General features: G+C 39.8%; 1 protein-coding gene across 1 annotated transcript in view; it reads right to left on the reverse strand.

Moving 5' to 3' along the window:
- The window catches only part of LOC150075583 (thioredoxin domain-containing protein 17-like), a 32,485-nt gene extending 19,272 nt beyond the window's left edge, over positions 1-13,213 (reverse strand). The window contains exon 1 of the mRNA XM_090388834.1: positions 12,985-13,213. Within this exon, the coding sequence (XP_090244960.1) occupies positions 12,985-13,129 (145 nt within the window). The 5' untranslated portion in view covers positions 13,130-13,213. The remainder of the gene's footprint in view (positions 1-12,984) is intronic.
- Positions 13,214-15,076: the final 1,863 nt, after the last annotated feature.

Raw genomic sequence — 15,076 nt, forward strand, 5'->3', positions numbered from 1 at the left:
TGGAGTATTTTTTTAATGGTATATACGCATTCAAGGCATCTGTGATTAATGTTTTAAAAGCGTACCACAGTTCAATTGTATTCATTCTCTGCGCGATATCTACCCAGTTAATAGAGGCCATGTAGCACCTTAAGGCATCGTAATTTCCTTTTGTGAAATTAAAACCCATTCCTTTGCCTTTTACTTCTGCTACCTCTCTCGTCATCATCCAACGTAGAACTCCATGATCACTTCCTGCTACTGGTTCCTCTACTGTCAGCGCTGTTATGTCATCTGATTCATGTGTGATGATGAGGTCTAGGATATTCTTTTCTCTAGTACTTTCCCTGACATGTTGATACAAATAACAGTCATCTAGTTGATTTAAAAATTTTGTTCCCCATGTCGAGTTTCCTTCCCATTTACTCCAATCAATTAGAGGCAAATTGAAATCACCCATAATAAGGCATTGACGCTTACTTGCCCATTCCATTTGCATGTAGAGGCTTTTGTCATAGTCTTCACAATCACCTGGTCTGTAGATTACTACTCCTACTCGCATTGTACCTTTGTTTCCAACTATCTCACACCATACAGACTCTATACTAGCATGTGAAATGTCTGAATCCGGGAAAGCTATCGTCGCACTCAGGCTGCTTCTGATAAGAAGCATTACCCCACCACCCCTTCTATCTACTCTATCCTTCCTAAATACATTATACAAGCCGTACTGAAACTCATCATCCCCAATTTCCGGGTGGCACCACGTCTCTGTAAGCCCTATTATGTCCGCGTTACTTGTTTTAACCAGCAGTTCGAATTCACTCATTTTATTGACGACACTTCTAACGTTACTGTATAAACAATTAAGATTTACTGTTCTTGTATATTTAACAACCCTAACACGACCCTTGAAGTTTTTTAGGCTCTCTTCCCTGATATTAGCTACCCGCTCACGTGAAATGTCTTTGGCCCCAGAACATCTAGATAATACGTCCAGTTGGGGTAACAGATAAGAACTCTTAAGGTATGTGCAAGAGTTACATTGACCAATATTATCAGATAAACGCGTGTCAGTATTACCCACATCCCCCCTAACTAGCAGTTTCCCTGAGCCTTTAAGGTATCCTCAATAATACTGGCAAAAACTTTTGCACCACCTTTGTTTAAGTGTATCCCGTCTCTACAAAACAAATTCCTTCTACCTACAAGTGTGGGCCATGCTGATAGAAATTTACCCCCTAAAGCCTTGCAGATTCCTTCAAGTCTTGAGTTAATCCACAAGGCTCTTAACATATAATCCTTCCTATCGTGTCTGGGCAGAATTGCAGACACAGACATTATGGCCTAGCTCGCGACATTTCCTCAGCATGGTCCTGTATTTTTCCAACAAATCGTCAGATCGTGTACGTTTAATATCGTTTGTCCCCACATGAATAATAATATTTTCTTTACCCCCTTTAAAATCTGACAGTCTGTTGGTGACATCATCAATAGTTGCTCCCGGCAGACATACCCTGGTTCTGCTCCACCTATCTTTATTACAAAAAATATTCCCCGTTTCCCTGACAATGGAGTCTCCTAATAAAACAATGTCCTTTTTAACCAGGGTAGTTTGCACTTGGTTTTTCTGTTTTGAGGCTCGAATCGGGTGTGCATCACTTGGTAGATTGCTGGAGTTTTGAGTCCCTGACGAGCTCCCAGAAGCATTATTTTCGAGGGCAAGCACTCGTTTTTTCAGGGATTCAAATTGTTCCATCAGTGCACCAAATTGTAATTTAAGATCGGTGCACTCCTTACATCGATCACAAAGAAAAGAATCCCCAGGTGAGGTAGGATTAGTCACCAGGTCGACCTTGGAAAACATTCCACAGGTTCCACAACGGATTAAATCATGACTCACCCGTAAATCGCCATCTGCTATTTCCGTGTGAGTCACGATACCCTGTGACGTGTTTAAGGCAGATCTCGTAACTACCATTATAAAATTAAATAAATATCAATGAAAGTAACTTTAAAAAATTATATCTATAATATTATTAAAATCAAACAGTTACAGGAAAACCTATAACAAAATAATCCAACAATATCTAAATAAATCAAATATTTAAAAGCACTATCCAAAAGTAAACCACTTAACTGAGGAGCCCTGTCTAAGCGCTTCCGCTCACCTCGAATGCCAACGTTTCGGTTAAGTTTTCTACTCTTAGCCTGTTCAAAATCTAGTTTGGACTCATTAATAACTGCTTTACAATTGCTGTGATTTCTGCCTCTGGTGCAGGCAGAAAACGAAACTGAAGAATTGGAAACAAGCCAGTTACAATATGCAACATTTTGTCTTGAACAGCCTTAGCACATTTATTGGAAAACCAAGGTTTAGATAAAGGATGAGATTTTAAGGTAGTGTGGAATAAAGGATTTCATTCCTGCAAGAATAATTTCACTGACACAATCTGAGCAAACATTGACATAAGGAGTTTTGAAACAGTAATTCAACCAAGAGAAAGAAGAAAAGAAAACTCGCAGGTCACCCCATTCTGCATTCTCGTAATTCCAAACATGAGGTTGGGAATAGCCATGAGATAAAGGTTGCATTGGAGAAGAGACAATCACCAAGTTGTGATCTGAGGTGCCTAATGGACCACCCACTTCGACCGTGTACTTAGAAGGGTTGTTTGTGAGAAAAAGATCAAGGTGTTGCCTGTAGGGTTAAGATTGTCCGGTATTCTGGTAGGTAAACGAACAATCTGTACAAGGTCATTAGTAATTGCAAAAGCCTCAGCATCATGACCAGCTGTGTCTGTGTGACTAGAAAACGGAAGCCAGCTGGAGTTGTGAACATTAAAATCACCAAGGAAAATTACCTCACTGTTAGGAAAGTTGGACTGGAGAAAGTCAAGTTGCAAAGAGAGGAAGTCAAAGAGTTCCTAGTGATTAGTGGAATTGGAAGAATGGTAGAGACAACAGATGAATTTGACAGAATGAGGTAGAGAGATTTTAAGCCAGAGAAGATTGAAAAGGGGAGATTCCAAATTACCAAGTCTCTGATAGTGGATATCGGAACAGACATGCACAAGTACCACCTTTGAAGCGAAAGGAATCATACAGCAAATAATAATTTGGGCAACTAAGATGAGCAGTGGCTGAATCAACTGATAACCGAGATTCTGTAAGAAAAAGTACATGGTGTTTGGCAGACTGAAAGTGGAAATGGACATCATTGAGATTAGAACTGAGTCCACGTATATTTGTGAAATGAACTAGGAAGTGTTTAGGAGGTTTAGATCTTTTCGTAGATAAGTTTGGTCTATTAGTTTGACAGATCATGGTGTATTCAGTAGTAAGAAAAAGTGGGGGAAGGGGCATGCTGTATAAAGTAATGAAATTTTTGAATACGGCGAACATACGGTAAGAATATACCCAGATTCTTAACATAACATGGCCTCGACAATGTTTCTTGCATACACAGCACTTGGACTCCCTCCAGTCACTATGTGGCAGAGTAGAGGTAGCAAGATTATACACTAGCTGATCCAGAAGCCTCCTAGAGTTACCAATAAGTTTGGTCTGGTGTAGTAACTAGTGGCCGGCCTGCAAACGTCGTTTTAGAGCTGCACTCTTGAAACATAAGGAAGTTTGGATCTCACCATGGTGTTAATCATAACCTCAAAAGATATCAGTCATACTGCATGATGGAAGAGATGGGGAAGGGTTGACCGGAACTTAGATCTGGAGACTAAACGTGGGTTCCACCACTTCAAGCCTCTAATAAGCAAAGTGGTGGTATTGCACCCATTGATGAGAATCATCTAGCACCTCGTATGCCTGGTAACACAGAGGGGCGGCATTCCTCCGTGTGTTGAGGCATATGCCATGCCTCGACCCCTGTTTACGTTGGTTCACACCTGGGTGGTCACCCACAGTGTGCTTGCGCATGTGGGTTATACCAAGGATTACTAAAAGTCCCGCCATTGCGTAGGTGCAAGCAGAGGACTTGGCTGTCACAGACCATCCGGACTTAGCATTAGCATTAGTAGAGGCATTTGATGTAAGAAAGCAAGTTTATGCAGCATCAGCCAAAAAAAAAAAAAAACCCACTTCCACTTCACACCTCTGTTCGTTCAAAATACCTGTCCAGCTGAGCCTTAAACTTATTTAGGCTATCAACCTCCACTACAAGGGATGGAAGTCTGTTCCACCAACCAACCACCCGCTGGCTAAAGGCAAATTTCCGCACGTCTATCCTACATCTGTCTTTCCTCAATTTTAATTTATGCCCTCTCCGGTGATTATTCTGAGCTAGAGGAAGAATCCCATCAGCATTGAGCATGCTCAAACCATTCAAGGCTTTATACACCTCTATCAGATCACCTTGCTGGTGCCTAGTCTCCAGACACTGTAATTTGCAAAACTTAAGCCTTTCTTCATAAGAGCACCCCTTTGTTCCATTCACTAATCTTGTTGCCCTTCTCTGTACTTGTTCCAGCAGCTCTACATCCTTCTTGAAATGAGGCCTTCAGACCTGTATACAGTACTCTAGGTGTGGCCTGACCATTGCCTTATACAAGGGAATAATCACCTCCTTACCCCTGCTGGAAAAATTCCTGTATATCATTGACAATACTCCATGAGCTACTCTTGCAGCCCGTCTGCACTGCTCAGAGAACTTCATATCTGCCTGCACAGCCACCCCCAAGTCCCTTTCATTCTCTACCACTGTCAGTGTAGTACCACAGAGTTGATACGTTGCTCTGGGGTTGCTGTTTCCCATGTGTAGTACTTTACATTTGTCAATGTTAAACTTCATTTGCCACCTCTCAGCCCATCTGCTCAACCTTTCCAGATCCTGTTGCAGCAGCATAGTGTCAGTAGTGTCCTTGACAACCCTGCCAACCTTTGTATCGTCTGCAAACTTGGACATTAAGCCCGATATACCATCATCAATATCATTTATAAATACAGAAAACAATAATGGACCCAACACTGAGCCCTGAGGGACTCCACTAATAACATCAGTCCACGATGAGCAGTGTCCATTGATTACCACTCTCTGTCTTCTCCCCCTCAACCACCCCTTTATCCATAGCAGCAATTTGCCTCCAATGTCACACTGCTCCAATTTGTGCAGCAGTCTTCCATGTGCAACAGTATCAAAAGCCTTTCTAAGATCCAAGTATATAATATCAAAGTTATTCCCTGCATCCAGTTCTTTTGTGACTGCATCATAGTATCCAATCAAGTTGGTCAGGCAAGACTTCCCCTTAACAAAACCATGCTGTGTCTGAGCTATAACTGAAGTCTTGTCTAAATGATCCTGCAGTGCTTCTTTAACCAGTGCCTCCATTAATTTTCCTGGAACAGAAGTTAAGCTCACAGGTCTATAATTACTTGTGTCAGCCTTTGATCCTCCTTTGTGAATCGGGGTCACATTTGCACATTTCCAGTCTATGGGTACCTCCCCTGAGTCCAATGAAGCTCTCATAATTATGGCTAAGGGTTTGCTTACTTCCTTTGCTGCCTCCTTTAATATAACTGGATAGATCCCATCCACCCCAGGTGCCTTTCTTGTGTTTATCTTCAACAGTTTCTCCTCCACTTTACTCCCAGTTATTTCAAGATTCTGTTGCTTACTGCTAGAGTTGAATACACCTCTGGCATTCCCCTCGCTGAATAACTCCTCATGTGTGAATGTCGATGCAAAATATTCATTTAGTTTGTTAGCTACCTGAGCAGGGTCATCAACAGTTGACCCATCAATATCAAGTGGACCAATCTGATTCATCCCCTTCCTTCTAGAGTTTACATAAGTAAAGAACTCTTTGCTGTTTTCCTTTGCATCCCTTGCCAAGGATTTCTCGTAATCTGCCTTCGCCTGCCTAACCTCCTTTGTAACTTGGTTGCATATCAACTTGTATTTATCATAGGCTTCTGTGTCATGTGTTAATTTGTAAGTATCCCATGCATTTTTCTTCTCTGCCATATGCCTCATTAGTTCATCTGACATCCATTTTGGCCTAAACCTTGAACAATATTTCTTAGTTGGCATGTAAAGCCTAGTAGCTTCCAAGATTAATTCTTTGAATGCTTCCCATTTTGAATTTGCTGTTGGTAACATCATCAGTTGGTCACACTGTATAGAATTTAAATACTGTCTCAGTCCATCGTAGTCGCCTTTACGGAAGCAATAACCCTTCCCTTTAGCCCTAATGGTAGTTACCTCTTTGAGTAAATCCCACTTCAGCACACTGTGATCACTGCCACCTAGTGGTTCATTTATCTGGAGATTCTTAATGCATGAAGAATCACTGCTGATAATCAAATCAAGAGTATTACTCCCTCTAGTTGCCTCCCGAACATGCTGATGTAGAAAACAATCATCCAATAAATCCACAAAAGCCCTGCTAGTGTGTGAGTGACCAGCCCCCAAATTCCAGTCAATATCTGGGAAATTAAAATCTCCCATTATAAGACTCTCTGATTTACTGGCCCACTCTATTTCCCTGTACAGTTTCTTATTATACTCATCAGAGTCATTAGGCCTATAGCACACACTCCTACTCTCAATTTTGATCTCCCAATGCTTATGTCACACCAAACTGACTCAACACTGCACTGTCCAGCAATGTCGACTGGCTTCACTTCCTTGGTTTTTATGTGTTTCTTAACTAATAGCATAACCCCTCCCCCCTTCCTATCCTGTCTATCCTTTCTGTAGACGTTGTACTCCCCAAATTGCAGTTCTGCATCCCTTATATCTGTGTGACACCACGTCTCTGATATCCCAACAATATCTGCCTTTGATGTTTTGAGCAATACCTCAAATTCATCAAATTTATTTACTAAACTCCTAGCATTGGTGTACACGCAAGTATACCTGCACCTGTTTCTATTCTTAGCTACCCTAACACAACCCATGTGTTTACTTGTACCGCAATGGCTCCCAGCAGTCTCTGAAATACCATGCATCTTGTGTTTCAGGCTTCTGCTCATTCTAATAGAAGCAGTGCAAGAATCTCTTTCACCTCTGCCAGTGGCTACTGTCAATCTATTGGTCTTTGTCTCCCCCCAAGCTAGCAGTTTTCCGACCCACCTAACACTGCCTCGATAGCATCAGCAAATATTCTTACACCCTTTCTATTTAAGTGTATCCCATCCCTGTAGAAGCAATCTCCCCTGTTAACAAGTACAGTCCAGGCTGAAAAAAATTCTACCCCTTGAGCCTTGCACAATCTTTCCAAGGCCGTATTGATCGACAAGGCTCTCAACATATACTCCCTCCTATCGTGTCTGGGCAGAATTGCAGACACTTTCAAATTCAATCCTAATTCTCGGCTTTTGTTCAACAGTGACTTCGCCAATTAGTCTGTCTATTCCATGAATCCTGCTATTGGGAGTATATCTTTTGGTGCATTATTTGCCTATAGTCTGATAGGGAACTGACAGGCAGCAACACTACCTATACACTTATCTAATCTATTTATCTTTATTTTATATATATGTATATAAATTAATAAGTTGTAAAAATGTAAAAACAGGTGACATGTCATTGTCAAAAGTGGTAAAACACATGTCATTAAAATCTGGGCACTCGATTAAAATGTCTCAGAGATAAAAATGTGTCACAGGACTCACACATAGGAGGGTTATTGGCCCTCAGCAAATATGAATTATTAGTGGGAATTTCTGATTTGGCTGTGGTGTCAGCCAAATAATTTCCCCTAATCCCAGTGTGGCTGGGAATCCAGCAAAAGCGGATTTTCATATTCATGGAGAGGGTGGCTCTTCTGCTGGACTTGAGACAGAACTGTATGAGGATTATATCTCACTGATAATTAAGCCTGTAAGATTCTCAAAGAATTGGAATATAAAATGACCCGTTGGCACTGGCAATTACTATTGTGATCTAAGGTTAACTCTACAGTGTGCAGCTCTTGAGTAAATATCCTGCATTCATAGAGAATCTGCTGTGATAAAGTGGTGTCTGGAAAGACAGCAGCAGATCCAACATATGACTCAGACTTCAAGCCATCTATGTAAACTGGTATGAAGTCAGATGTTCAGCTCAGTATGCTGAACTGCAGGTAGACATGCAGTATCTGACTTTCCCAAGTTTTTAAGAGAACATTCACAAGCCGGAACATGAGCATGTCAGGGTGGAATGGGGCGCTTTGGTGATTTGGCAACCTTATCTATCTTAATTTTAAGTTCTCTATGTAGCTCTTGGAGACAAATATCAAAAGGACAATTGGCAGTCTAATGAGCATTGTACAAACTTTCCCATTGTGGCTCAAAAACAGATGGCCATGTAGGATGGTCTGGTAGGGATTTCAACTTTAAGGCATACTTTAGAGACAACTGCTTACGTTGAAGCGATAGCGGTAATTCATTTGTTTCCACGTATAGGCTCTGGACAGGAGATGTTCGAAATGCTCCAGTAGCAATACAGATAGCCTGATGATGTATACTTGGACCCATAGTCTAGTCCATACAAACGGTAAACGTGTAGTAGGGTACACTGATCTGCACCCAAAGATGTGGAGGAGAGAGCATGGAGAATATTCAGGACTTTCGTGCACTTTGTATTTAGTCCAAGCATTTTGTCCAAGCCTCAATTTAGATTCAGAATGAAGATTCCACTTATGACAAAAATGCATGCAAATGGTCTTCTTCGGCGAGAACTTGAATCCAGCATATGTTTGCAATTTAATATTATTGTGTTTACTTATTTTTAAAACAATGAAATATAATATAGTAGACAGAAACTTTTCAAATGCCCCTTGCATCGGGTGGTGCTAGATTACCGCTACAGTGTGCCTAGTTTAAGCCATTAGGAATGGCATACGACTTTGTAACCAAATCAACATTATCAAAAATTTTGGTTAAATAGTAATGAGGAATTTTTTTGCCTTGAAATTTTAAACAGGATGAATTTTTTTCCTATCTGCTGTGTCCAATTTTGCTTATTATTTGCACTTTGCAGCATTTTCAGAAATTCAAAAATGGCTTCCGTGCTGGAAGACATTTTTACATCAAGTTATCTACAAACAGAGATCCCTGACTGGCTTTCTTTTATTTTCTGTCAGGTATGTGCGGATAATTTTTTTGTTTGTTTATTTTTTTATATTTGTTTTTTTTAGGAGTATCAGTCAATATTAGAGACTTTTCTTTTGGCTTGCCAGATCATTCTAGAAGCCAAACTCATTGGCAAATCTGCATTAGTCAGACTAGGTTCTCTTTCATTTTTTTTAATCAAAAATTTAAATTAACATGTGGTTGTCAAATATGATTAGTAGACTTCCCATCTTGTGTCCAATTATATAGGGCCCATTATACAAGGGTTCTTTATAATTCTTCTATCCTTCCACCCATTAGGGTATTGGTATTGTTATTTCTGGCTTAAGAGCTACTTAGGCCATATTGTGCTTATCAACGAGATGGAGGTTACACATGGTGATCCCATTAGGAAACATTAAATTATTAGTACTTATTTTATTGATAAACTGCAAGTAAACCCATTCACATGACATGGAAAGTATAAGAATGACAAATTCTTGTCATTATTATTAGCTATATGGTGCAAGAAAGCCTGAGGGTTTTGCTGCACAAGCCAAAAAAAAAAAATTCCTGAGTTGCCCAGAGAGAGAGAGAGAGCAACAGTCAGAAGTAGAAGGGAATCACCAAGAAAGAGAAGAATAATGATATCTAGTTCAGGGCCCTGGGTGTGCCAATCCCATACTCACTATTTTTCAGCTTAGGGCTAAGTACCATGGTTTTTTGCTATAACACTGCAATTATCACATACAGTATTTTACTTACAGGACATTAGAAAGACGTGACTTTGACAATTGTTTAGAAGTGCCTCCTTAGCCAGGTGGGCAGGAGCAGCAGTGCATAGCACACACTTCTTGATTAGACCGGGGTTCAAGCCCATAACCACCAAATACGGTGGATGCGGAAGGTCAGAGAATGACCACCGCATATCCCGGAGCAATATGGCCTTAGTTGCTAATGCTCCTAAAAACCAAATAACAAACAAACAAACAATTGTTTAGAGTCCATTCAGTAGAGACTTCTCAAATTTTAAACCCCCATTGCATGTACCAGAGGACTTAACTTGCCTTGTAGGCATATTAAACGATAAAAGAATTAGGTGACAATACAGTGGCGGACAAAAAAACTGCATCACTTGTGAATTTTGCTAATAATGTGATTTGTGCTGCATCGTGGGTTGCAGAAATGTTCAAAATGCATTTGTTAGATGGGATATATATATATATCTCTGTGAATGAAATACAATAAAAAGACTCCACCTGATATACCTAATTTCCATAAATACCTTCCCAAAGGGTAAAATATGTAATTAATGGAAATGAGAAATCATGCACATGGCAATCATGACAACCAGACATACATTTTATTGCATTTACATGTACAAACTGAAATGACAAGTTAACGTAATAGTATTACATGCTGTAAATCAGCAAAACAAATCCTCAATATTTTGTTCTTCCTCCTCGAGCTGCAATTACAGCCTTCCAACAATCTGGCATAGAGTTAATCAACTTCTGGATATACGGTTGCCCAATTTTGTGGTACCACACCCTTACAATGCTCTCCCGCAGCAGAATCTTAGACGACATTATGTACCAGCATAATGTCATCAATTTTAGACGACATTATGTACCAGCAATTTTCAATAAGGTTCAAATCTGCACTGTTGCCGGCCAGGCCAGTCCAACACTGTAATGCCAGCATTTCTGAGGTATGACTGCATCTTAAGGGAGAAAAACGAGGGAAAACATTGTGTAAGTATGTTTTAAGCCTCGTGAGACAAGAAGACAAACTCATCATTAAATCTAAATAGCATAAAAGTTACCAGTTTTGCTGTGTGGCAAAGTGTTGGGTCCTGTTGAAAAATGTAGTTTTGGACGTCTGTATGGTGATCCCTAATAACGGGTTTCAGGCACTCCTCCAAGATAGCAGTGCAGGTTTCTGCATTCACCATTCCATTAATAAACTTAATATGCTCCACCCCTTTGCTTGCTATGCATCCCCAGACCGTCTGACTGGGAGGGGGGGAAACTTTACAGTCGGTGTTATGCAGTCAGGATGGTATGCCTCCGATTTTCGCCTTCTGACATATCGCTTCCCATCTGAGCCATGCAGGTTGAATTTCGATTCGTCAGAAAAGATGATGGTGTCCCATTGCTCTTTTGTCCATGAAACATTCGTTTTAGCTGAAGCAAGTCACTTTTTCCTCATTTGTTTTGGGTCAACGAAGGTTTCTTCTTCTTGTGCCAATAGGCATGCAGACCACATTCCAAAAGTCATCTTTGGATAAGTCATGCACTTGTTTCAACACCAACACCAGAGGCCATGTCAAAATCCAGTTTTAGATCAGGAACACTAGCATGGTGATTACGAAGGCAGAGCCGTTTCAAATATCAATTTAATTTCTGCACCCGGGATATTGTTGACTGGCAGCAGCCTATTTTATCAGCGATAGCATGTGTAGAAAGCCCTTTTTGGGGCAGAGCAATGCTTACGTCTCCACAAAACAGGATACTAAGGAACATATTTACCCTACAATAAATTTACCCTACAATTTAAGCTACAATAAATTCCTCACATATTTACCCTTCCAATGCCCTATTTATAGAAATGGCTGATGCAACAACTTGCAATTACTGTCTGATGCAATAGAAGCGTTATCTGATGTAATACCTTTGCTTTGCGACAAACAAAATGACTGTAAGCAAACAATATTTTTACGTTTCACTACAAATGTTACTTTTTTTTTAAGGTGATGAAGTTTTTGTCCGCCACTGTACATAAAAAAAAAAAATTAATTTGTAAATTACAATTTTATTTTCTTTATAAATGTGCCTGTAAAATATATATTTAAAATCAGTTTTATGTTTTCTCCCTGAAAATTCCATATCTAAAGACTGAACGATTTAAACGAAAATTTAATTTTACAAGTACAAGTAGTGCCAGATAATTAATGTGTGTATCAACTCGAGGGGCTCATATCTATTGCTCTCAAACTGTTATAAAAGTCCTGTAAGTCCTGTAAATATCAAAGGATGTTTCTACTAGCCCTTTCCCTGTGGCCAGGATGGCTATTCGTCTCTTGCTTGCTGAATGGTTGTAACTATTAGCTACCAGGTTTTGACGAAATAGACTTTTAAATATTTACTGCATAAATCTGAATACCAGGGGCTCACATCTGGTTAGTATGGGCTTGGCACACCTAGGGTCATGAGCTGGATATCATCATTCTTCTCTTTCTTGGTGATTCCCTTCTACTTTTGACTCTCTCTCACTCACTAACTCAGGGGAAATTTTTTTTTTTTTTTTTTTGCTGGTGCAGCATAAGTTTCAGGCTTTCTTGCACCATGTAGCTAATAATATAATAATAATAAGTTGATACTGCTATAAAGCATTTCTCTTTAAAACAATAATAATACTTGATCAATTATGGATATGGGAAGGTTAAAGGCAGAGGCGGATTTAACGGCGAGCGCACCGGGCGCGTGCCCTGGGCCCCGACTTCTGAAGGGCCCACGCAAAACCCCAACAAATTAGTTGAACTAATATGTACAACTATTAGCACAAAACTTTGTGATTATTATTATGCTATTAGTAATTATATTATACACATATTATTATATTCAAATTTTATTGGAAATAAAACATTAATAGTACATAATATTTTTTATTTATTTAAAAAAATATGACAAATGATGGTTAACGTGTATTTTTATTTTCCCTGTCTCTCTCTTTTTTTTAAGGGGCCCAATATTTTCTTCCGCGCCCGGGGCCTCAACTGATCTTAATCCGCTACTGGTTAAAGATGCAACATATGTAATACCAATGAACAAAATTAAAATGCCTGATATATAAGCAGCCTTAATTATTTTATTTTTATACATTTTTTCCCTTTTAAAAAAGAATAATATTACTAACAAATCGCTTTAATTCCTATAACTGTGGAAATCGTACCTGCAACACAATCCGGGCACCAACTACTCCCATTTTCATCTTTGGAACCTGAAAACAGCACAAAAACTGAAGAATTGCTTGAGGTATATTGTTGTACAGCTTTTTTAACTGCATCGTACCCATTAACCTCTACTTTCGTTAACATTTTTTTGATTTTACGATAAAGATCACTACAATTTAACTAATAATTTTCAAACACTATACGATCCTATCACATGTAACTGTCAAAAACAACGATAAGCTAAAAGCGACCCCACAACACTTTCCGATATTGGTACTTAAACTGATTATAAAATTGTAAAATCCGCCAATTTTTTTGTGTTAGAAAAATAAGTGGTGAGAAGCAGGTAAGGGTTCGATTCCTGTTGGAATTCTTTTCATTAAGGACGAGAGGAACCTTTGTAGACTGTTTTTACCACCTGACTGAGTCAGTTAGTCTGAAGTCACATGGTTTTTTTCTGGAACCTCTGGTTTTATTATTCAGCGAGAGGCAAACCGACCACGAACTTCGAGCTACCCTGGGCCCGGACAATATAGGGCATCTTGTAATTGGCCATCCACGGGACGAGGCAGTGTAACCAGTAAGACTGTTTTCCAGGGTCCATGCTGGTCCTCTGGACTACGGAAAATGATGATCGTAGGGAATACGATATACAGACAAAATATACTTCGGCAGTTGCACATGGTTCCAATTGTTATTCCAGCGGTTATTCCAGCAAATCCATGACAGATATAAATACAACATTTTCTACACTAGTTAAAGCCTTCGTGAGTAGTACAGTTGGTAGAATCGCCGTCTTCCCCACACTAAGTGAAAAAGACCCTCGGACCCTCGGTCGTATGTAGTTTAAGTTCCATCAATGACATGAGGAATTTTTATGGGCCTTTTTCACAACGTGGATGAGTTAGTCTGTCTAGAGGAGGGTAGTTGGTTTTTCTCCCGAAAACTCGGGTTTTTCGTAAATCAAACAGAAAAGTAACCCAGGAACACACGTAATTTGGAGACAGTATACACAGAGCAATATGGTCCTAGTTGCTGATGCTCCTAAAACCCTATAACAACAACACTAAGTGAAAGAAGGAGACACTTTTCAACATGACGTAATGATTTACTCCCGTACATTCAAACCGTCACTGGGAACGTTCTGCAAGTTGGGCATTTGTTTAATTCCAGGAGTTAATTTAAATGATAATATAACTGACTTAGCATTAGCATTAGTAGAGGCATTTGATGCAAGTAAGCAAGCTTATGCAGCTTCAGCCAAAAAAAAGATAAAAAATAAAAATAAATAAATAAATAAAAAATAACCACTTCCACTTCACCCCACTCTTCGTTCGAAATAGCTGTCCAGCTGAGCCTTAAACTTCTTTAGGCTATCAACTTCCACTACAAGGGATGGAAGTCTGTTCCACTGACCAACCACCCGCTGACTAAAGGCAAATTTCCTCACGTCTATCCTACATCTGTCTTTCCTCAATTTGAATTTATGCCCTCTCAGGTGATTATTCTGAGCAAGAGGAAGAATCCCATCAGCATTGAGCATGCTCAAACCATACAAGGTTTTATACACCTCTATCAGATCACCTCGCTGGTGCCTAGTCTCCAGACACTGTAATTTGCAAAACTTAAGCCTTTCTTCGTAAGAGCAACCTTTGTTCCATTCACTGACCTTGTTGCCCTTCTCTGTACTCGTTCCAGCAGCTCTACATCCTTCTTGAAATGAAGCCTCCAGACCAATATACAGTACTCTAGGTGCGGCCTAACCATTGCCCTTATACAAGGGAATAATCACCTCCCTATCCCTGCTAGAAAAATTCCTATATATCATAGATAAGACACCATGAGCTACTCTTGCAGCCCGTCTGCACTGCTCAGAAAACTTCATATCTGCCTGCACAACCACCCCTAGGTACCTTTCATTCTTTACCACTGTCAGTGTAGTGCCACAGAGTTGATACGTTGCTCTGGGGTTGCTGTTTCCCATATGTAGTACTTTACATTTGTCAATGTTAAACTTAATTTGCCACCTCTCAGCCCATCTGCTCAACCTTTCCAGATCCTGTTTGCAGTAGCATAGTGTCAGTAGTGTCC

Source organism: Mastigoproctus giganteus, chromosome 14 (genome assembly GCF_048544385.1).
Source record: "Mastigoproctus giganteus isolate SK-2022 chromosome 14, ASM4854438v1, whole genome shotgun sequence".
NCBI classification, from domain to species: Eukaryota; Metazoa; Arthropoda; class Arachnida; order Uropygi; family Thelyphonidae; genus Mastigoproctus; species Mastigoproctus giganteus.